This window comes from Kogia breviceps, chromosome 1 (assembly GCF_026419965.1).
Source record: "Kogia breviceps isolate mKogBre1 chromosome 1, mKogBre1 haplotype 1, whole genome shotgun sequence".
NCBI lineage: Eukaryota > Metazoa > Chordata > Mammalia > Artiodactyla > Physeteridae > Kogia > Kogia breviceps.
In genome coordinates, this window is record NC_081310.1 from 14,262,112 (window position 1) to 14,285,332 (window position 23,221).

The 23,221-nt window shown below is 38.7% G+C and overlaps 1 protein-coding gene across 1 annotated transcript in view; it reads right to left on the reverse strand.

Annotated features, from left to right (window-relative positions):
* USH2A (usherin) overlaps positions 1–23,221 on the reverse strand; it is an 833,496-nt gene that overhangs the window by 446,596 nt on the left and 363,679 nt on the right. The window contains exons 26-30 of the mRNA XM_059039022.2: positions 22,398–22,528; positions 19,989–20,262; positions 14,670–14,873; positions 14,463–14,543; positions 11,661–11,855 (exon numbers count right to left, since the gene is read on the reverse strand). Of these exons, the coding sequence (XP_058895005.1) occupies positions 11,661–11,855; positions 14,463–14,543; positions 14,670–14,873; positions 19,989–20,262; positions 22,398–22,528 (885 nt within the window). The remainder of the gene's footprint in view (positions 1–11,660; positions 11,856–14,462; positions 14,544–14,669; positions 14,874–19,988; positions 20,263–22,397; positions 22,529–23,221) is intronic.

The window sequence follows — 23,221 nt, forward strand, 5'->3', positions numbered from 1 at the left end:
CCTGCTGAAAGCCTCCGATAGGATGAGCCCCTTGTACAGAGGGGGCTGCCGTCGGGCAGAGCGTAAAGGTCACTTGAGTCCACAGCAGGGCCAAGGTCAGAACCTACATCTTCTGACTCTAGGATCACTGATCCGCTTACTAGACCTAAGCCCCAGTTCTGGAAGAAGAAAGAAGGCGTGTTGAATAAATATTACTAAAAATAATAGCACACTTTTATACTAAATACTTGATTTAAATATATCTGAAAACATGTTAATAGGTTCAAAGTTATTACTAAAACCTACTGTATACAAACAGAAAGTAAAATGCTTATCCCTCCAAATGAGTGAGTGTATATGTCTGTAGTATTCCCTTACGAAAACAACTGATTCATAAGAAACTCTACATCAGTGTATATGTGCTTCTGTGTGTTACTGAGTGTAACACTTTATATGTATATATATTTGGAACTAATCGAAGACTTTATATATATATAAAGTCTTCAGTTAGTTCCACATATAGATACAATACAAATATAAAATGGTCATAAAAGTTAGAAAACAGAAAACTTGAGGTGACTGTTCCTTTTCTTTATCAAATCCTTAAGTATTTATATCCAACAGTATAGCATGGCCAACATGCCCAGTTGATTACTACGCTACAGCAAAATTGATGTATTACCATCATTTTTAACCATCATACAACATGTTACCAAAAAGAAATCCAAATCCTGCACCGCAAATTCTTACTGCATAAAATAAGATGAGTAACTTGTAAAAAGCCCCATCTGAAGCTTTCACAATGTACCAGGAGTTCAGGCACATTACGTATTCAGGAGAGTTAGACAAAGCTATTAACTCATCAACAGTGCATTACCTGATGAAATTCTTCTACATTAGCTAAGCAGGAACATGACATCATTTCTATTTTTACTATTTATGTCATAGGCCATATTTTTGTCCTGTGAATTTTTCAGACCAATTTCTTTCAAGATTTACATTTAAAGAAACAGTTTGTAATAAAACACAAATACGGAATATTAATCTATGGAGTACTGCGAAAAATGGCAAAGACTTCCTCAAAATTCATCTTTTAACAATACCATCAAAAGGAATTTTTCAAATTTACCTCTGATGTTTGCCTATTGTGGCAGAGACCACTAAATGCCCTCTCATTGTATATTCTCTTCCTCCACAGTAAAATGAAAAGACTTTTTTAGCTGGGCAAATGGCCACTTTGAATAAGGACATTTCCAGCAATCTGTGTAGCTAGATATAGCCATGTGGCTAAGTTCTAACCATAGAATGTAACCAAAGGTGGAGGAATAACTTCCAAAATATGTCATTAAAGTGAATGTGTACATCCTTGTTCAACCATTCCTCCTTCCTGCTGAACAGAAACCAAACTAGATGGCTGATGCTCCAGCAGCCATTTTAGACCATGAGGCAGAAGTCTTCTCTCTAAGGATAGCATAGCAAAAAGATGAAAAGTGTGGGTCCCTGGCACTGTGAACATCCACCCCTACATTGACCAACTGTAAACACCTATTATCAGAGAGAGAAAAACTTAATTTTGTTGAAGTCACTGTTATTTTGGGTTCTCTGTCTCTCAAGAAAAAGATAATAAAAAATGAAAAACTTATCTCTGTTTTTGCCTCCATAAAACACTCATTTTTAATATAATATTATACTTTAGAGAAAGTACTGCTTGTTACGTATATTTTACCATTAATTTCAAAAATCAGGGAAAAAAAAGCAGATTGTAACAGTAGGATCTAGCACTAACCTGGAACATAGTAGATAATGGTTTTGTTTTTAATAAAATGAATAGTTTTTGCTCTGTGTCATTATCAGCTTTGCAGCAGCATGGCTTCCATTATTTTAAATTGCAAATATATAGTCCTTGAGCTTCATTATGAGGTGTAAGTTTTGGAACTAGTTTTTAGATTCTCTTCATCCTACCAACATTTTTTCCCCATGGGGAATATGTATGTTAAGTTCCAAATATATAGTTAAGTTGTGGTAGTTCTACATATTATTTCATAAAATTAGAGAACTACAGAACTGCAGAACCAGTAGTTCAAAACTCAACGCAGCATGATAAAACAATAGTAACATTACATTAACTGCAGGGCTAGCACCAAAACCCTGTATTTGTTTGTTTATCCCTTCCTTCATTCCTTCAAGAAAAGTGTATTGATTACCCACCTTGAGCAAGTTACTAAACAAGACTTAAAATAAATATAAAACATGATACTTGTCCTCTGGGAGCTTACTGTCTAATGAAAAAATAGAATGGTGTACAAAGAGCAGCCATAGGCAGTTTTAACAACTGTGGAGTAAGACTTCTCAGCTGAATAGAAAAAAAAATTACATGGCAGGGAAGTTTTCTCTGCAGGCTTCTCAGGTAAGTATAGTAATTATACATATATATATATAATATATACATATATACATATATGTGTGCATATACATACACATAAAGAGTAGAATCTTACTTATGGATGGACTAATGGTTGGGGTTACGTTCCAAAGTCAGGCATAAGGCAAAAATCACTCATGATTTAAAGTCCCCTTGACAACTCTTTATACGGCCCATTAAGTACAGTGCATTTGATTTTGTGTATGCCTCTAATTCTTCATTAATCAATGATTCTCTGTGGCTCTTAGTTCTTCATTCTTTTTGTAGACACCCCAATGGTGTCTACAAACAAGTTTCCCTTTTCTGCCAATAGTTGGGAAACCCTAAAATTATTCACACATTCTTTCCTTCTAACAGGTATTGATAGTTTCAGGATTGGATAGCATCCTTTGCCTGTAAGATTATTTTAAGAGTTTCTTCACTCTTTCTTTTCATGCCTTCCCCACTTCCAAGGTGTGTGGTTAAATGTGTGTTACTGAAATACACAGATGAGACTTCACTACGAGATTCATTACAATTATATTGCACGCATGGAATTACACTGGTCTCCTTCTTCTCTGGATCTAATGGGCAATTTGCATTTTGTATATAAATAGAGAACTCTCTGCCTTTCTAATGGGCATCATGGCCGGGGCTGAGAGGGTTGAGTTTGTTAGAAATGCAGAATCTCACACCACAGTCCGAGACCTACTGAATCAGCACCTGCAGTTTACAGAGATCCCAAGTAATTCTCACTTCCTTTTCACTAGCAGCTTTCAGAAGCACCACGCTTAAGGGTCAGAGGCCCTACTTACACTGCCTCTATTTCTTCACTTGCCCTACCACCCTTCTGCCCACAAAGCTAATGCTGTTGGAACAGGGGCAGGAACAAACAAAGCAGGGGTAAATTCAAGCCCAGCAGGTGAAAATGATCCCTTCTCACCTGGCCATGCCCCCTCACCCCAGTGGTTTTTAATATGTGGTCCACTGACCTCTGCAAGAGAACCGACTAGAACACTTGGTAAAGGCAGATTTCTCAATCCTAGCCCAAATACGCAGACTCTTGTGCATGGAGCCCAAGAATCTGCATTTTATAAGCAATGCAGAAATCACCTTATGACCAGTAGAGCTGAGACTCACTAATTATTAATACTAGCTGTGGAAGAGACAGAGAAATGAGAGACTTTCAATATGGAACCCACTTGTTTCAGGTAGAAGAAGATGAATGTCTACTGTATTTGAGGACTGAACCAGTTTTCACAGCAAAAGTTATATTATCAGTTGCATTATAAATTAAAATGTCTTTCTTTTTTTTCCATAAATTTAGATTTATGTGGGTCATCTGAAAGGTTATTATTATTGGTTCATCAGCTAAGCTATAGTAAATAATAAATATGATGATTATTACCCGAAGAAGGAATATAACACCTAGAGTTTGGCTCAATGTAATGCAACAATAAAACAGAAAATATCTCCTGTGTACCAAGTACATTCCTAGCACTATGCCAGGTGCTGTACTAATTATGCTGATAATTAAGTCTACATGTTTAAGCATCTTCAAGAAAGAAATTAAAAAAAAATTGTATCTGTGAAAATTCTTGAATCCATTCATTCTTGACAGAATTTCAAATCAGATTGGGAAGGGTCTTTCTGAGCAGCCCTGGGTTTGAAGGGAAATGCGGGGGCTGTGTCTCTGGGCAGCAGCTTTGGAGGTTAAAAGTGCTGGAGGGAAAATCAGCAGGAGCTACGCAGAGTTAATTGGAGCCCTTTGCAACTAGTCTAAAGATACACTGGAGTGATAACTGCAGGGCTTTCTACCCTGAGGCTCCAGCTGAGAAAATGAACTTTCAAGAACTCCCTGCTCTGAACCCTGGCCTTTGGAGGGCACAGAATCCAGACTCTGAGGCCCAAAGGGGCCCATTTGTACCTGAGTGGGGCTGTTAAGCCTTGGACTCTCCATGCTACTGGGATTTACCACATTTAATCCTCCAGTAGCCAAATTCATGAATGGTAAATATTCTGTCGCAAGCTTCTATTGTTCCAGCTCTCTTAGTTAATATTCATCTTTTTTTTTTTCTTTTGCCTTCTGCATTTTGTAAGTCTGACCATAATTTCCCATTCCTTCCCAAGAATCATTTCACTTAATTTTTTGTTGTCCTGTGAGTTTCCTTTGCTAATTTTATTACTTACTTTTAATAGCTCATCATTTTTATATAGGCATTTCTCTTTCTTTCTTTTTTTTTTTTTTTTGTACTATATTTGCAAGTTGCAGTTGGGAGGTGGAAGTTGTCATAAGAATTTCTGGTTAAAACTGAGACTTGATCACTGGTGTCCAACAGTGATCAGTGTTTGAACAGTGTTTCCCAATGCTGGCTGTACAACAGAGTTACCTGCTGACACTTTTAAAATACCAATACCCAGGCTATATTCTAAACCAAAAAGTCAGACTCTGCAGGTGAGACCTGGACATCAGTATTTTTTAAAGCTCCCCAGGTGGGTCAGTGTGCACCCAACACCAAGGAAATGACCACAGGGTTTGAAATACCTGTAAGGACAACAGGCAAAGACAAATGGACTACTTGAAGGAGAGCCCAGGGCAAGCGATCCTGAGCTGGGTACAAAATGCCCACAAGTTCTCAGCACTCCTCCTCCACCCGATACTGGGAAGAAAGAAGTTGACTTTTACCAATTGCTGTGAGGCTAATGCGAATTTACCCGAACTGAACCCCTCCTAATCCTAGTGAAGGTTTTTATTAACTGCAACTCGGTGCCCAGTAAAATGATCTGATTTTCCTGAGCAAACGCTCACTCTGAAGGTAAATTTAGGGATAGGGCAAGTGAACTGTGGAAGTAGGTGTGTGTGTGTGGGGGGGGGGAGGAGGAGCATTTAACAGACGGGAAAAACATCTGTAACTCAAAAGGAACAAGAGAACATAGCACTCAAATTCCAGAAGACTATTTAGGCTCTGGGGAGAATTTAATTCGGGAAAACTGGAAAATTTAAAAGTCATCAGTTTCATGCTATTAAGATTGAAAAGAACCTGGAATCCATTAAACAAGAGACAGAGGGTAAATGGCAAACAACAGAGATAAAAACTGACAATACTGAGAAGTAGGCAGAAATCAAAGTGAGTTGGGTGAGGAACAAATGCAAATCACATAAAAGATTGAAGTAGAGGGGCTTCCCTGGTGGCACAGTGGTTGAGAATCCGCCTGCCGATGCAGGGGACACGGGTTCGAGCCCTGGTCCGGGAAGATCCCACATGCCGCGTAGCAACTAAGCCCCTGAACCACAACCACTGAGCCTGCACTCTAGAACCCGCGAGCCACAACTACTGAGCCCACACGCTGCAACTACTGAAGCCTGCGTGCCCATAGCCTGTGTTCCACAACAAAAGAAGCCATGGCGGTGAGAGGCCTACACACCGCAATGAAGAGGGGCCCCCACGCACCACAACTAGAGAAAGCCCACGTGCAGCAACGAAGATCCAACAGAGCCAAAAATAAAAGACGGTAAATAAATTAAAAAAAAAAAGACTGAAGTAGAAGAATTAAGTATTCATCTCAAAAGATTCAAACAGCAGAATCAATACTGCCAAAATCAGAAAATGAAAAAGGAAAAAAAAACTATGAAGCAAAAACCCAGAATTCAGAGACCGAATAGTATAAAGGTAACAATTAATTCATTGAACATTTACTATGTGCCTGTTTATGAGCAAAATATTCTATGGAGGTAATTCATTGTTTTTTTTATCTTTGCAACAATTCCATAACATGAAGAAGGTTTTTACCGCCAGTTTGTAAATGAGGAAACTCCAATACGGTGATATGTTTTTAAATTTGCCCGAGATCAGACAGTTGATAAGTGACATAACTAGACTGATTTGACACCACAAGCTGTGTTCTGGACTGCTAAGATGAGGAGGACAAACTGGGAAGAAATATACGATATGGGAAACTGTCATTTCTTGCCAGAAGTAATGATGATATACACAATAGCAAACTTTCCAAGCCAAAGAAAGACCCAAATATGAAGAAAGAAGAGCTCATTATATAACAGGAAAAAAGTGTAATGAAAAGAAACCAACACATTTTATGATCACTTACTTGGTTAAGGACCCTATGTGAACCAACAAACCTAAATTGTCTTATACATCCAATATCAGTATGGTTCATTCAAATAACTACCACTTTAACAACCAAAAATTAAACATAAAAATCTCAACAAATGTCACCTCAGAAATGCTAAAGGGGGATTACTTTCAAGATCAATAGCAAAACTACTCATGAACTACTTTATTGCCATCTCTCTCTTGGTACCTTGTTATCTCAACTAATTGGCAAAGCAGCTGCCACCAACCAGTCTCCACACTCCTAACATCTCCACCAAATCCAGGTATCTGGCTCTCTACTTTCTCCCCCCTCCCCCCTCACTTTCTAGTATGCTTTTTTCTTTACTGTGAAATCTCTGACTTTGATACTTACTCAGCCTGGCTTTGGGGCTTTTCAGTTCACACTCCCCTCCCTCAACAGACTGATTCGTCACAATAAAAGTCCTGGCAGTACCAGAGTTCTCCACAATCGTTAAGATTACCTCCTATGTACTTCCTTGTCTGTTCATTTCACAACTGTGAGCAACAGATACATCTTTTAAAACCCTTTGGGGGGAAAAAAGTCAAAGAATTCATAGTCCACACAGGCAAGAACAGAAATAAAGGAATAACAGCAACAACAAAAAGTACTGAAACACAATAACAAACAAAACTGGAAAGCATGAAATACGATGACAGAAATCAGAGCAATCATTTGTATAAATCACAAAAATAAATGTGAGTTAAACTCCTCTACTAAAATACAGAGAATTTTAAGTTGAATGTAAAACTAAATCAAACTAGATTCTATTTACAGAGATACACTTAAAGCAATGTGACTTTAAAGGTTAATATACAAATGATGAATGTAAAAGTAATAAGAAAAAGAAAAATACAAAAAAAAGCAAGTTACCAAAGAAACTGATAATTGACAAATCCAAGAAATTGACCAAGTTGCAAAAATTGAGAGTTTTTCTTAGTTTTTTACACATTGGGTATATAAAAATAAATAACAGTTGGTCAGCGGTGCTCTAATTTTCTTCTCTCTGTACACCATTCACATGCTTGAAATATCCTACAGTAACATCCAATAGTTTATCATACTGGTTTTCAATCTCAGGGGTACTCTCCTCCAGAAAGATATCCTTCAGAATCTGGGCAAGGCTGGTGTAATTTGAGAAGCCTCCCTGCCCCGTTTCTGATTTGATCTTACCTCAAATTTAGAATTACTAATTCAGAGGATATGCATTATATATATATATATATATATATATATATATATATATAAAATCAATATGGTATATCTAATATAAACAAATATTAGTCTACACTGAATGGCGAGAATAGGTTTTTTTTTCACATTACCCATAGAAAACTAACAAAAACATTTAAAGGTGCTATATTAACTATAGAAAATATTATTTAAAATGTGCACAGAAAATGTAAATCAAAATAAATGAAAAACGGGGACATTGCCACACATAAGGCAAACATAAGTATAATAATTCTTCATACATAAAGAGATATTTAAATCAATGAGAAAAATGTGACTCCTCCAATAGAAAAATTGAGGATGAAATGTGCTAGGCATGTCATAAAAGAAGTACAAATTACCAGTAAACAATGAAAATACTTAATGCCTCTAGTAATCTAAATTTGAGGTAAGATCAAATTAAAGTAATATTCTGAGATATTTGGAAAATTTACAAAGTTTCTTTTACCTGTAAAACTTGTCAACTAGGATGAAATGAAAAATAAAGTCTCGCATTCTGCTTGCTGGTGGGAGTATAATTTGTACAATCTTTTTGGCAATTATTTGACAACATAAAAATAACTATCCTTTGTTAAGAAATTACCATATGTTAAGCACTGTGCTACATGCTTTAAAAACATCTGTTACAGTGCGATCCGATCCGTGTGTCATGTGCTGTCCTGTGTGCTTTACATACACATGGATTCATTTAATCCTCACAGGTATCCTATGAGGTGGGTAGTTATTTCCTTCTCAATGTACCCATATGGAATCAGAAGCACAGAGATGTTAAGTAATTTGTCCAAGTTTACACAGCTGAAAATTGTTAGACTTGGAATATCACCTCACTTAATATCTTTAATATTCTTCTGAGGTTAATATTATTCTCCCATTTCACAGGTTAAGACACTAAAAAAAGATCCAGGAGAATACATAATTTCCCCCAAAGTCACAGGGAGGGTAGGCAGCAGAGATTTGCATCAATGTCTGCTTGACCTCAAAGTCCAAGACTGACTAATGCTTTAAGAGAATTTAACCTAGTTGTTCCATTTCAAGGGGTTTATCCTACCATCATTGTCAGGAATTCTTCCAAAGATTTACATACAGACTTTTAAAAAATCATATTAATTATAACAGCAAAAGTTGGAAATCCAGAAAATAAGAGGAGACTGAGACAAAATGAATTTGGGAGAGAGACAGTGGAAAGCAACTGAAGAATTCTAAAGAGAGAGCCATGATGTTTGGTTGCACAGTGGATTAGAGTCGTGGGCGGGGAGGGGGTGTTCATGAGAAAGAAGAGTACTGTAGCTGTCCAGGTGAGAGATTGGTATGGTTTGGCTTGGACAGTAGATAGGGGAGAGATGGATCAATTTAGCCCACAGTTTAGAAAATGGAATCAGTAAACATGGATACATGAGGTATGAATAGAATTGTAAAAGTTGAGAAAAATTCTCAAGCTTAATTAACTGGGTGGCTGGAGGTGTCATTTATTGACATTGGGAATGCAGGAGGAGCAGGACTTTAGGTTTGGAGATGGTAAATTTAGAGATTATGAGAAATCAATTGGAAATGTCAATTTTTCCAAACGTCTGCTGGATACACACATTTGGAAGTCTGGGTAGGACGTGCATTTAGGAGTCAATAGTGTTTGTAGGACACTGGATGCTTTGTGAGTCAATGATTTTCCTGGAGCAAGATTGTAGGGGAAAAAAATTAGCAAAAGAGAGAGAGAAAAGGTCCCGGATCTAAACCCCGTGGTTCTCCAAAATGCAGAGTTAAGCTTCAGAGGGAGTGGGCAAAGGACACTGAGAACAGGGGCCCCAGAACCAGAAGGGTCAGAGAAGTGAAGAAACATTTCAAGAGACAGTAAAAAAATCCACAGTGTAGAATGCTATCGAGCTGTGGAACCGGGACTGTAGAGTGTTCTTTGGATATTTAAACATGGAAGTTGTTGGTGTCCTCAGCAAGGCAAGTGAGTGGAAGGCAGACCGCATGAAGAAATGGGAACAACGCTCCAGATGCTTCTTGGTAGAGGCAGGCTTGGGAAGAGGAGAGAGCGCACAATAGCTGGATGGGGCTTTAGATCAAAGGAAGATTTTTGTCACTGCTTTGGGTTTGTTTGTGTTTAACAATGGGTGTTGACAGATGGAGCCTGAATGGCCTTGGGCAGAATCCAGCTGGGCAGTGGCTCTACCTTTGGCATGCACCAGCATCACAAGAGGAGGGCTTGTTAAAATGGGGATTGCTGAGCTCTACCCCCACAGCTTCTGATTCAGCAGGTGTGGGCGGCCTGGAGAATCTGCATTAATAAAAAGGTCCCAGGTGAGGCTGTTGATACAGATCCAAGGACCACACTTTGTGAACAACTGCAGGAGACAGAGGTTAAAAATATGAGAGAGGAAGAAAGACCACCAGTAACAGGTCTAAAAAGGCAAGAGGAGTTGGGGTCCAGAGGACTTTTGAAGATTTCATTTTTGATAGGATAAGGGAAGCTCTGTGAAAATAGGAAGGAAAAGAGAGGAAGGTAAAAAGTAAAAATAATAATGATGGCAAATGCCTAGTATATGCCCACAACCTTTTAAAATGTTTTAGCATTCATTAATTCACTTAACCCCTAACAACAACCCTATCAGTCAAAAAAAAAATGCAATTAATGCATATATTTGGTAGTAAGAAAGTGACAGAAATTCTTTATGATAGATTCTGGAGTTTTTTTGCTATCTAAGATGATCTGGTATGTAAGACAATCAGCCGAGTGCGATAAGGAAGGCAGGTTAGCATTTAGATAGTTTGGAAAAATATAAAATATTTAATGAGGAGAATGGGAGAAGGCAATTACAGACATATGGTAGGACTGGTGTCATTACTGAGTGTCCGTCTGAAAATGCGGATTGAGACTTTTTAGTGATAAATTGCTCATTGTTTTTCAGCCCACTTAGCTGCAATGAGCAGCCCCGGCAAAGGCTTAATCGGATTGGGTTTTTAGCCGACGGGTAAAATGAGGGAGGAAGGAAGTGAAAGATACCAGGGTTTTTTTGTTTGTTTTTTTCAATTGGTTGTGTATTTGGGCTGTAGATTCTAAGGAATCTAAAACCAAATGAAGTTGGAGAGAGTTGACCGATAGATGTGTTAGAAAGACAATTAAGGCTACTTTAAAATCCATCAAATTTGTCAAGTTATGAAAGTCTTTGACAGAGGAAAAATACCTTTTTCTATTAAATTTGCTGATGCGTTTTACTTTTTTTTTTGGTCAAAGGCTTAAATGTGACTTTCCATTTAAATGGGCCTTAACATTTCATGAGGCTGAAAACTGCTGTCTTACTACGCGTGCGGGACTTCGAGCACGGCACCTTGCGTGACATGCCTGAGTGTATTTCACTCCAGCCTTTCTGCACGGCGCCACGTGCCTCACCGTGAGAAATGGATTCGCTGGTTTGCCAGTCAAACTGCTGGTGTGTACTAGTACTCCTCTACCTTGACATAATTAGGTTTAATCAACAATTTTACAATAAATAACAGTGCTGTGAGCTTGGGCTAGTCCCGAGTGAACTTTTGCATGGTGAAATAGGTCACTGGCCCCATATGTAGGGGCCAGTAGGATTGCTAAAAGATACATCTTTTTAGGATGTATAAAGATCCTAGGTACAAGGACCTGATTAAGAGCACGAGGGCCCTGTGACCTAATCTTTGGCGGATGGCGAGAATATCATCCTTGTAATGAAGTTATCCATAAGGGCCCATAACCATTATAGAATTATCCTTTCCATCCGAGGTGGATAGAGGTGTCCGTACCATTAGATGGTCCTTGTTGTTTTGAATCAGGCAAAATATAGGAACCTTTAATGCGTTGGGGAAAAAGCCTTGAAGGATGCTTTTATTTCAAGTCCAACCAAAAAGAAAATTAAGAAGACCTACGCCCTTGAGGAGTCGCCTTTACCTGTGAAGGTGCTGGTGTCAACAAGCTCAGAGCTGGCAAAGGGCAGGCGGGGCCGACCGGGAGCATCTTCACTGTAGGCTCTCAAAATGTACTTCTCAATTACACCTCTAACCACAGCAGGGCCACCCCAGGTCACCTCGATGCTAGAGCCGCTGATGCTGCGGACTCTTGAGGGAGTTGGCACGCTTTGTGGAGCTGTGAACGGATAAAAGAGAAAATAGGGAAAATGGCAGTTCTGAGAAGACTATTGTTCCCATTCTTCACTTTTAATGGCCGCAGTAAATCACACTCAACCATTAGCATAAATACAATTTATTAGAGTTGTAACTTTTCAGCACTGATTTAATATGACTGCACATCTTGAGCCATTCAGCTTAAGCGATATTTCAAAACCCTCAAAACTCCATTGACATCACGTTCTTTCAAGCCTAGTCCAGGTTTTCCAAAAACATTTAATGTATCCGACATGTTTTAAACATCACTCATAAAGAAGGAGGTGGATGGTAGGCAGATAACAAGTTCAAACAATATAATGATGTACCCCTTTGAAGCAAGATAATTAGACTGTTATTATACATAGTGGTTTGACACTTTTATATTGTCAATGTATTAGCCAAAAAATATCACAAATGTGGTGACTGTCTTGTACTTGAAGGTCTGATCCCTTTAGCCAAATTCAATTGTTTTTCCAACTAATTTTAAAAAAGCAAAGTTCTACCAGATAGGATATATTCCTAATTGCCTTTAGGCGGGGTGGAGGAGCTGGTGCCCTTGAGATTGTACAAAATCATTTTCTTTGGAACATCACAAAATAACAACACCAAACGAGGCAAGTTTAAAGGAACTTGCTGCAAAACCTCACTTGTAAGCCAAATCCCCTAATTTAAAAAAATCTATAACCTTTAATTATTAATTAGATATTTCTATGGTTCTGATCAGTAACGACTTCAGCACAGCTGACTGCACTGGAAACACTGAGAAGAAGCCCAAGGAACTTCATGGCAGGATGATGGATGAGAGACAGGCTCTGACCGCTCCTGGACTCCTGAGCCCTGTCGATGGAGGATCTCTCTGGTTTTCCCCCATCAAATAGCCTCCTTCTCTGCCTTTCCTGTTCAGGCCAATAAAACAGGACAGTTTTAAGGGAAACGATGTGAACGTAAGGGATATGAGGAAGCACAGAGGTGGAGAACCACTGTCTGAGCAGGTAAAACACCACGGGCACTTCTGGAAACACACAGGCTACACAGTCAAGTTGCAAGTAATGGGACAATGGGAGTGATTTTGATTTTATTAGTTCTGAAATGTGGTACAGAGCAACGTAGAGTCCTGTCTAACAGATGGTCTTCTCATAAGGGACAGAGCAAAACTGACTCAAAAATAATTAAATAGTGCAATTATTCTCCAACCCTTGGGAGCATGTAGCTGCTTGGTGTTGTGGTCAGATTGTAAATATGAATTTACGGCATAAGACTTTGTGGTCAGATCATTGCTATAAATTCAGAGCTCTATTTGCATACTTTCTCGGTGGTACTCAAAATGGAGACTATTAAGCTATGTTAAGTGATGCACTTTCTAGACACCTATTTACGTTGTTGAATTAGACTGAAAGCAGGCTTTATAGTATATTTGTTAATAAAGTAGAGAAGTGTGAGATAGGGGCAGAGGACATGCCAGTAACAGATGAATATTTTACATCAGAGCTTTTTCCAAGCTCTAAAGTTGAAAAGGATTTTAAGGGATCATTCCGTTCACTGTCTTGCCTATAAATAGATGATGATTTAAATCATCTTGGAAAAGTGTCAAGTTGGCCTCTTCTGGAAAATCTGTAGGCAGACAGCTTTGAAAATTCTTATTAGTAGCCCATCTCAGTACTTAATTATCTTTTAGATTAAAAAGATTCCTCAAAGGATGCCTGTGTTAGTAGCCTGTTATTGATAATGAGAGGATATCTTGGTAAAAAACACATCTTTAGACAAATCGTGACTTGCTAAGGATAATTTTCTTCAAGAGGCGTGTCAATCATATGGAAATGTATTTGTCTTTCTGACCAATAAATAATTTCTCCAAAATGGTAGAAGGCTACTGATTTCACAAAACTTTTTTTTAATGAATGCCTCCCTGTGATGGTAATATGTGAAAAGATTCTGTGGTCACTGTCAGGAGGACAAAGCACTTATAAATCAGTTATCTGAGATTAGCTCTAATATAGTCCGTTTCCTCTTTGTTTCCCCATTCAACTCAAAAAAGAAACAAAAAACAAAAATTAGACCACTCAGTAATTTCTATCATGGGAGAGTCATTCTAAGACCCTAGTAGTAAGCACCACGGCAAACATCTGCCATGATGTGATAGAAGACACATCCGCTTCCAACCAGGGAGCAGGTTTCAAATGTGCTCTCCACTGGAGAGGCAAGGGTCTATCACCCCTACCTAAAGGTAATCCTGACTTTAGCTTTTCGGGGTCTCAGCAGTTGTTAAAGATTTCCTATTCCTAGATAAATTACAGTCGATGTGGGCCTATTTCATCTTTAAGAACAACCTGAACTTACTTTCTTCTGCATCTGAAGAGGAAAGCATCAAGCCTGAAAAAAATCCTTATTAAATACTTGAAAAATCAAAAGCAAGGATCTGCTAAGCATTTTTTTACCAACGACGGGTGCCTTTGCAAACCAGGGCATGCTCTGTCACAAGATTATAAACATACTGCTTGCTTCACGGGTAAGAGTTCTTCCTTTTCTTTACATGCACCAACGTGTGCATTTGCGTTCACGTACACATTTTAAGATAAATGGTATCTACCTGCTCCTGTTGTACGGCCTCGACTCCAGTCGCTAGGTACTGAACCTCCTTCGTGGAAGGCTGTTACTCGATACAGGTATTCTTAAATGGAAGTAAGAAGTAGAAGGTTAACATACGACTCGTGTAGACTAGTGGTGGGCTGGCAGGGAGGGAAGAGAGGATGAGGAGGAGACATGGAACATTGAATTTAGAGCATTTCCACATTACCTGTGAAAGGCTGGAGACCACTCTCGTAAACGCTCTGCTCTTTTCCCTGATAAACCAGGATGGAGTCATTTCCCCTGCAGTTAACAGCACTGTCAGTTGACAGGCATCCATCCAGATTGACTCTGATGGCACCGCTGGACACAGATGCCAAGTTAACGACAGCACCCTGTGCAAATTTCACATCTTTCATGCAACCACCGAAACCTAGCAAATAGTAAGGAATGAATGTCACATAAAGGGCTTGAGTCATTAATTACCAATCATTTTTGCCCCCTGTAGTACTATGTTTTGATGAAATTGTACAAGGGTGGGGGGGCTTTAAACACAATTTTTAAACTTCCAGGTCTCGTTTGGGAGATCCTTTATGCCTCCCCCTGCTTTTTTTTCAGGCTAAGCTGTTGCAGGAAATAGTTATATTTATGTTATTTTGAAAAAAATATATAAGCTGATAATTGTAATTCGACTGAATTAGATTCAACTGAAAAGTATGTATTATATCTCTTTAGGAACACATTTTTATGTTTATTCCCATGAAATAAAATTTAGGCAGTACACATTATCGTGAGGGGGTATCTACACATCCCTCAATCCTGGAAAATTAAGTTACCTGTATAAGTCAAGTGTCTAAGTGCCAAAAAATAGTATTTTAATGATCATGATTATTCAAGAAGCTCATTGGGGAAAAAAATACATTTTGAGTTCCTATGAAGAGTAGGAGTAAGAAGATAGTCTCAAAATACACTACAATCCTGAGATATTGCTATGAATTCCATCACGATCATTTCATAGACAGAGAACAAATCCCAGCTGAATCAGGGAACAAAGGAGCTACGACTGTGCTCTACCTCTTTCACTGAGTTCCGTAATCTCGACTGTGCAAAATGATCACCAGTTTTAGGTTCATGTTCTCATGACAGGGACCAAATTCAGCTCCGGCAACAGCAACACGGGAGGTTCCCTGGAATGTCTATTCTACTAGGTCAACTTTGGAATGACCACGGGGCATTCAGTTCTGGGAAGTTTAACAGAGAATGTGGAGGAGGTGGGTTGCAAGCGTGCACTGCTCCTTTTTTTTTTTTTTTTTTTAGAGAACCATAGGGCATCCTATCAGCCGGGAAACAGCAGTGGCTTTGAATACCTTGCTATTTTGTGTAAACAGAGATCAGTTCTGAGAGGTTTGGCAGTACTCTGCTCAGAAAACTGCCCACACCTGTCAAAGGAGGGACAAACAGACTATGTCTGAGATCGTTGGAGCACACACTCTTTCTTGAATAAAACACTGTCAAGTCTGAAAGGCCCCAAACACACGATTAGTTCTTTTCAAGATGAAAGCCCATCGGCAGGAAATGGAAATAAAACATAATGCGATGCTGAACAGTAAAATAAGTTAATGGTACAATGACCATATTGTTCTCTTCAGCATTCATATGGTGTGTTATTCTGTCTTCTAACACTTTAAGTTGAAGCCTATTTCCTTTTAAATGTCTTTGCTATTATTCACGTTCCTTTAGGCCTGACTGATCAATACTGCTAGTCTACCTTCAGTACACAGTAGATACTCAGTAAGTTGGGTGAATTGAATTGAAAGCAATGAAGCTCCAGTATAAAAGCATCTGCTGGGAAATTCAGATGCTAATTTCTTTTCCAGTAGTAATTTTCTGACGGCCCAGAGCTGAGTCACCAACTTCTCTGTCCTCGAGTCTCCCTATCAATAAAATGTGAACAGTGGAAACATAGCTTTGGCAAACATCAGTGTGCCCTTATAAGAAATGGCCCGTTATTGCACAAGAGGTACAGAATTTCAGGTTCGTAGGATGAAAAGAGTTCTAGAGATCGATGGTGGTGATGGTTGCTCAAAAACGTGAATGTGCTAAATGCCTGAACTGTACACTTAAAAATGGTTAAGGGCTTCCCCTGGTGGCGCAGTGGTTGAGAGTCCGCCTGCCGATGCAGGGGACGCGGGTTCGTGCCCCGGTCCGGGAAGATCCCACGTGCCGCGGAGCGGCTGGGCCCGTGAACCGTGGCCGCTGAGCCTGCGCGTCCGGAGCCTGTGCTCCGCAACGGGAGAGGCCACAACAGGGAGAGGCCACAACAGTGAGAGGCCCGCGCACAGAAAAAAAAAAAAAAAAAAAAAAAAAAAAATGGTTAAGATGGTAAATCGTACGTTAGGCGTACTTTATTACAAGTAAACATGTTAAAAATTTTTCTTTAAAGAAATGTCTTAAACATTAATACACAAGATGCAATTTTAAATTTGGGAAAGGCCACAGAGGTAGGCTTCCTTCACTCTGGAGATAAAGACAAAAAGGTCCAGAAAGTTACAGGATGAGGTTTCTAAGTAGGAATCCTCCTTAGGAAATTGGGACTCTGGCCTCAGGCCTTTGGGGGTGCAGATGCCTGGGCTCTAGTGTGGGGTCCTCGCAGTACTACCTTCAGGGCAGTCAGAGGGTTTGGTCAAGGTTTGTTCCATTCTTCCAACTCTGCATCGTCAGAAACCCTCCCACCGGAAATACTCCCCAGCGACCTCTAAAATATGAATGGGATGCGAGGATAAAAACAGGGGAGAGGGCCTGTCTGTGCGAAGACTAAGGATGCCTCCTTTTCTTGCTTCCCTGCCTTTGGGAAAATCAGAAGCGACTCCCCACCCCTATCCTACCCCCAGGTCTCTAACTAGCTGGAAGGTGGTCTAGAGCCCTGGGTTGACACATCAGAGAGACAGTGGCCCTTCTGGGGGAAGTGGTCCAACAATGGGACGCTTGGGCTCACAGGATGGCTGACTCTCAGCCCCACCCCTGACCTCTCTGCTCAGGGCTTTGGACAGACCATAACCTGGGAGACCATATGCCATGGGCTGCTCACTTCCAACCCAGAGGTGAGTGCTGGTCCCAAGTGTTAGTTCTAGATAAATGCCCATGACCTGAGGTGGTACCTCTTCAGCAAATTATGTTGCCCAGCACCTCCAAAACACAGAGGAAAATTCATTTGCGTTGGATTTAAAGGAAGATTGCAACATTAACGGACATAAAAAATAGCTCTAGTAGGACCACAAAATCGTCTTTGAAAAAGGATGCTGATGGAGAAGCGTAGAAAGTTTTTTATGACTACTGATAGTGGACTGAAAAAAATACAGGTAAGTGAACATGATTAGTTTGAACTGCAATTTACTACGTGCATGCAGCACCTCTATATTGGGAATATTCTCCTGTTCACTGTATAAAACATGCAGTTATTTATATAACTCTTTTTTTTTTTTTTTTTTTTTTTTGCAGTATGCGGGCCTCTCACTGTTGTGGCCTCTCCCGTTGCGGAGCACAGGCTCCGGACGCGCAGGCTCAGCGGCCATGGCTCACGGGCTCAGTCGCTCCGCGGCACGTGGGATCCTCCCGGACCAGGGCACGAACCCGTGTCCCCTGCATCGGCAGGCGGACTCCCAACCACTGCGCCACCAGGGAAGCCCTTATATAACTCTTACTATTCAAAACATCTGAGTCAGAATCTTAGAGGATAAAGGCATAAAATCTGCATTTTAAATAACCCTTCCATGCAATTCCAATGGATCCTGAATCGTAATAATAATAATAGCTAATTTTATTGTGCTCTTACTATGTTCCAGCTACTATACTTCAATATTTTATAAGTGGTTTGAGAACCACTGATGTGGATGATATTGCAATGATAAAAATTTAGTATTACCCATAAATAAAATATCTTTCAGTATCACAGGCTTGTAGTCATAGTGTAGATTAAGTTGTTCCCCTTGGGTCTATGTTGACGTTTTAAACTTCCACCATTATCATCTTATAATTCCAATTTTAGCCATGTCTCTAGGACCACCATAACAATGGTTTTTGGTGTACTTGGAGAGTAAAATGCCCAATATACAGGGGATTTTCCCTGGATGTAAACAGAATCAAGTAATTTTGCTCCTATAAAGAGTTTTCAAGCTCTTTCTAACCTCAGAAGCCTGAAAACCAGAAGAAGCCCTTAGATGAATGTAATATTTTTAGCTGCTGTTACATCTTAAGTGCCTTGAAAATGTCATTACTGTCTTCCACCCCAGATATTCATTAACTCCTACTAGTACCCTTCTGAACGTCTCCTTAGAGCTTGCCATATATTTTCTATTCAAAGGCATTTAAATCTTTATGTACTTACCAAATAGGCAAAGACTGCTTCGTGGAAATTTTAACCATTCAGGGTGCATAGATTTTGAAATAGGGAGAGAACATTTTCTACACAGGAACATGCTTGTTAGCAAGCTGGAAGTTTCCGTACTTTCCCCACTTGATAGAAAGGAACCTCGGCCAATGCCCATGAAGGAGAGGACTAGACCATAATAAGCAGAGTGGGCTCTGGCACCAGGCCGCCCGAGCTGGGTAGGCTTGCCATCCGCTTACTAGTCACTGACCCTGGGCAAGTTACTTTCCTCCCTGCCCCCAAGTTTCCCCATCTGTAAAGTGGGGATACAGATGATAATACCTGCCTCATGGGCTTGTTATGAAGAGCTGACCCACTTAGTCTCACATGAGGCTCTCAGAACCATGCCTGTCACACAGTATGAACTCACTTACTGTTAGCCTTTTTTAATCAATAATTTCTCTAATTATGTTCAAACTCCTCACATGAGTTAAAGGCTTGCTTTAGTTGTAAGTCACTCATTCAGGTACTTTTCCTTTCCTTGATGGTTATGTATAATCAATGACACACAGACTTTTCACAAGTGGGTTCGAAATTCAAGTAAACCCACACTTTCATGTGCTTTGCTGCATGAGAGCTCCATGGAAATGCATGGAGACAAACAGCATTTACGTCAGAAAAAACCCAGGGAATTTAAGGCCATTTTTCTTGGCTGTACACACCAACCTAATTTATTTTTTAATCTGTAAATATAGATAATGATCAGTATTTAAAAGAACCAGAACCATGTGTGTTCAAGAAAAACATACAAGGAAATATAGTATATATATAATGTATATAATAATTATTAATAATATATAATTGTAATTTATATATATATATACATGTGTATACACATATATACATATATAAAAATTACAATTATATTTGATGAAGCTATGTTAGAATAAATATATTGATTGTAAATACATATGAGAGCACACCCTTAAGGGCAACATACAAAACTATCTGAAGAAGTGTTTTTTGATTTCTTTTTTTTAGAGCTTAAAATTCTTGCAGAAAAGGGGTGAGTATGTATTGCTTTCAGCCTGATTCGACTGCTTTGTCTTGAAACACAGAACCACCAAGACCTGGTAGGACCAGAGCTGTACTAACGTGGGAATTCCTCCCGATGGAGTTTACCTTGTTCCAGCTTCAGGTGTTTATAAGAGTCGTGCAGCTCCCGTGGGGTTCCTCCCACATAGACGGGGGAATTCACCATCAGTGGCTGAGCTCTGGACTCTGACACACGCTCCATCAGTTCATTCATGCTTGTTGATAGGACGGAACCTTTTTTTTTAATGACCACTTTATTCCACTTTCCGTCACAATAGGACAGCCCCAGCCAGAGATCCACTTGGGTAAAGGTAAGACTAGTATTTAACCGGAAGCTCAATATTCCACTCTTCAGTTCCATCTGTATTTCATATTAAAAAGAAAATAGGTATATAAAAGGACTGCAGAATGGCAGTTTGGAAGAGAACAGAAAGTCAACTTCTTGAAGAGAAGAAATTTCCCTGAAAGCACTCTATAACAATGTCCCACTTTATTCTAAGCAGAACTGGAGTAACACATAATGAAGTACTCTGCAAGCTTATAATTGACATGAGGGATGTTGTAATGAGTCAAACAAGTTTATACCCAGTAATGATGATACGATGTAATGCAATATTACATAGGCAAAACCATTTTTTGTTCTTTTTGATGCAGCATAGGTAAAAGATTAAACCCTAGCATAAGTGACTGAATAACTGAAGAGAACAGTTTAAACTATGACTCTATTTTTATTTGAATCTTTAGAAAATGAGAAAATGCTACTTCATGTATCAATTTAATTTCAGGGAAAAATATGACAAGACAATAAGAAAATGAAATGTCAAGCCTGATTAAGCTTATTTTAACTGGCTGCTGAACTCATTTTCAAATTTGTAAAATGTATTTTGATTCAATATTTCAGTGTTACTATTCTAAATCTCTAACTAACCTAATTGCTTCTATGTCTATTCTTCTAGATTAAAGTGCCATTTTCTAATACAAACATATTTTACCCACATTTTCATGGCAAAGGAAATGCCTCCATATGTTTTTCTTCAAAATTTTACTCAATAATTATTTTACCTACTATGTTTTTATTTTGTTAGAAGTCAAATTAGTGACCATAAGGTACTTAAAAATTTGAGATCATGTCAATGAAGCAAATTAAATAATGCTATAAAAAATTATTACTTTTCTATGTAAAAATCGTCTTTGTGAAGTACATCGGATAAACAGTCATTCATTTTTGTATCCTTTCATTCAATAAATATTGATTCCCCTACTATGTTCTGTAAACCTGCTACTACAAGAGAAATTGTTCCCAAGAATTGCACTGTCTTAATAGCAGAGGCAAACATGTGCGGTAATATTATAAACAAGATGCGGATGGCGTACAAAGAGATCAGAGAGAAGATACACCTTTTGTTCCCTGGGAATTGGGAAAGGTTTGAAGTAAGGTTTCTGGAAGTACGTAAGATTCATGGAGAATCTCCAGCAGGAAGGTTAACATGTTCAATGGCATGGGGACATGTACAAGCACATTAGGTTTAGAAAAAGGTACGAAATTAGATAAAAGGATACATATGGGGGAAAGAGAAGAAAGGGTTCTGCCAGGTATGTAGAAACAAAATTTTGGAGGATTTTGAGTGATATGGAAAAATAATCATTTTTCTCTTGTCTGTCTGACGCCAAAAGCCCATATTCTTTCTACTAATAACCTACACTAAAAGTTCACCCTTCTGGTCATAAGAAGTACATCCTATAAAAATGTTCAGAGTTGCCTTATTCACCATGGCAAAAACATGGGAACGACCACTACTTCATTGAAAAGAGAAGAGATATATTATTACCCAGCCATGAAAAATACATGGAGAACATGAATAACTCAGAAACAATGTCAAGGGCTAAAGCAATTGCCTAAAGATAGAAACTTTTACAAATTTTTAAACCAAAGATTTTTGGGCATTCACTCATGATGTTCAAACTATAAAAATGCAAGGAGATAATAAACACAAAATTATGATTACATATTACCTCTAGAGGGAGACAGGGAAATGGGCTAAGAGATGGCCTAGAGGTAGATGCAAAAATTTGATAATATTTTAGTTCTTGCGTTGGGTGATAGGTTCATGAGTGTTCATTGTACTATTATATTTTATTTTATATGTGTGTGTGAAATATTAAATATATAGTATATATTCTTTCGACACTATTATAGAAAAGATAATGAAGGAACATTTTTCATATATTGGGAAGGTGAATTGCATTTCCTCAACTCCTAATATTTAGCCTGTTTTGTTAAAATTATAATTTTCAAAGTATAACAGTCATTTAAAAAATCATCATGATCCTAAAATACAAAATGTTTCACAGGATTCCGAAAGTGAAAATGACATGTGGGTAAAAATAAAAGCAAAAGTGAATTTGGAAAGAAACCCTAATTAAGTATAATATAAACACATGGTTTATTGATTTTAACGTTGGATCTAACATTTTTAAGTAAATTAATTAACATACAGCAAGAAAATCAGGTCCATCTTTGTTGTAAATGAAAAGAAGCAATCCATTCAATTGGTCAGTTCTGAACTTAAAGGAAATTTCAAAATCCATTCCACCATGAAACAAATACGGATAAAGTTCCAGGAACCCTTTAGAGAAAAAAAAACATGTACAAATTAGCATGTGCAAAGCAATATTGTTAGCATCGTAAGGGTGTCATAAGACAACCTTAGGACATATTCTGTCGTTGAATAAATCTCTCACAAAAGAAGATGCAGATCAATGTTAAGAAATTCACCTTGTAATGTACAGAAGTAGCAGAATGAACTTGACATACATTTTAAGAGGAGGCGAGTTACTAAGTCACGGATACAATTAAGACTATTACTAGTTTATCTAAGTATTAACAATAAGTAGTTGCAACTCTGGATAATGACAGTGATGAGAAAAAGCAACGAAAAAGTGCACAGAGTATAATATTATTTAGCTTTCTGTTCTGAATGTAGTTTAACGAACTTAATATCTAACCAACTTAGTTATAAATGTAGCAGGCAATAGTGGGCTTTTATTCCAAAAATAAGCCATGGTGGCCAAGTCACCATATTCCCTTCCACTCCTTACCCTGGGTGGCTGCTAGACAGAGACTGTAGGTGGCACGTATGCCGGGCACACTGTGCCTCACCTTTGCCACAGCCTTTGGAGCAATGGCAGTGATGGTGGTTATAATCTCTAGCTCTCGCTTAAGGCCCTACTTACCCCATCACGCAGCTGAAATTGTACTCTTAGGAACACTGTCAGTCTATATCATGGGATAAAACAGATATTGTGTGGATTAGCCTGAC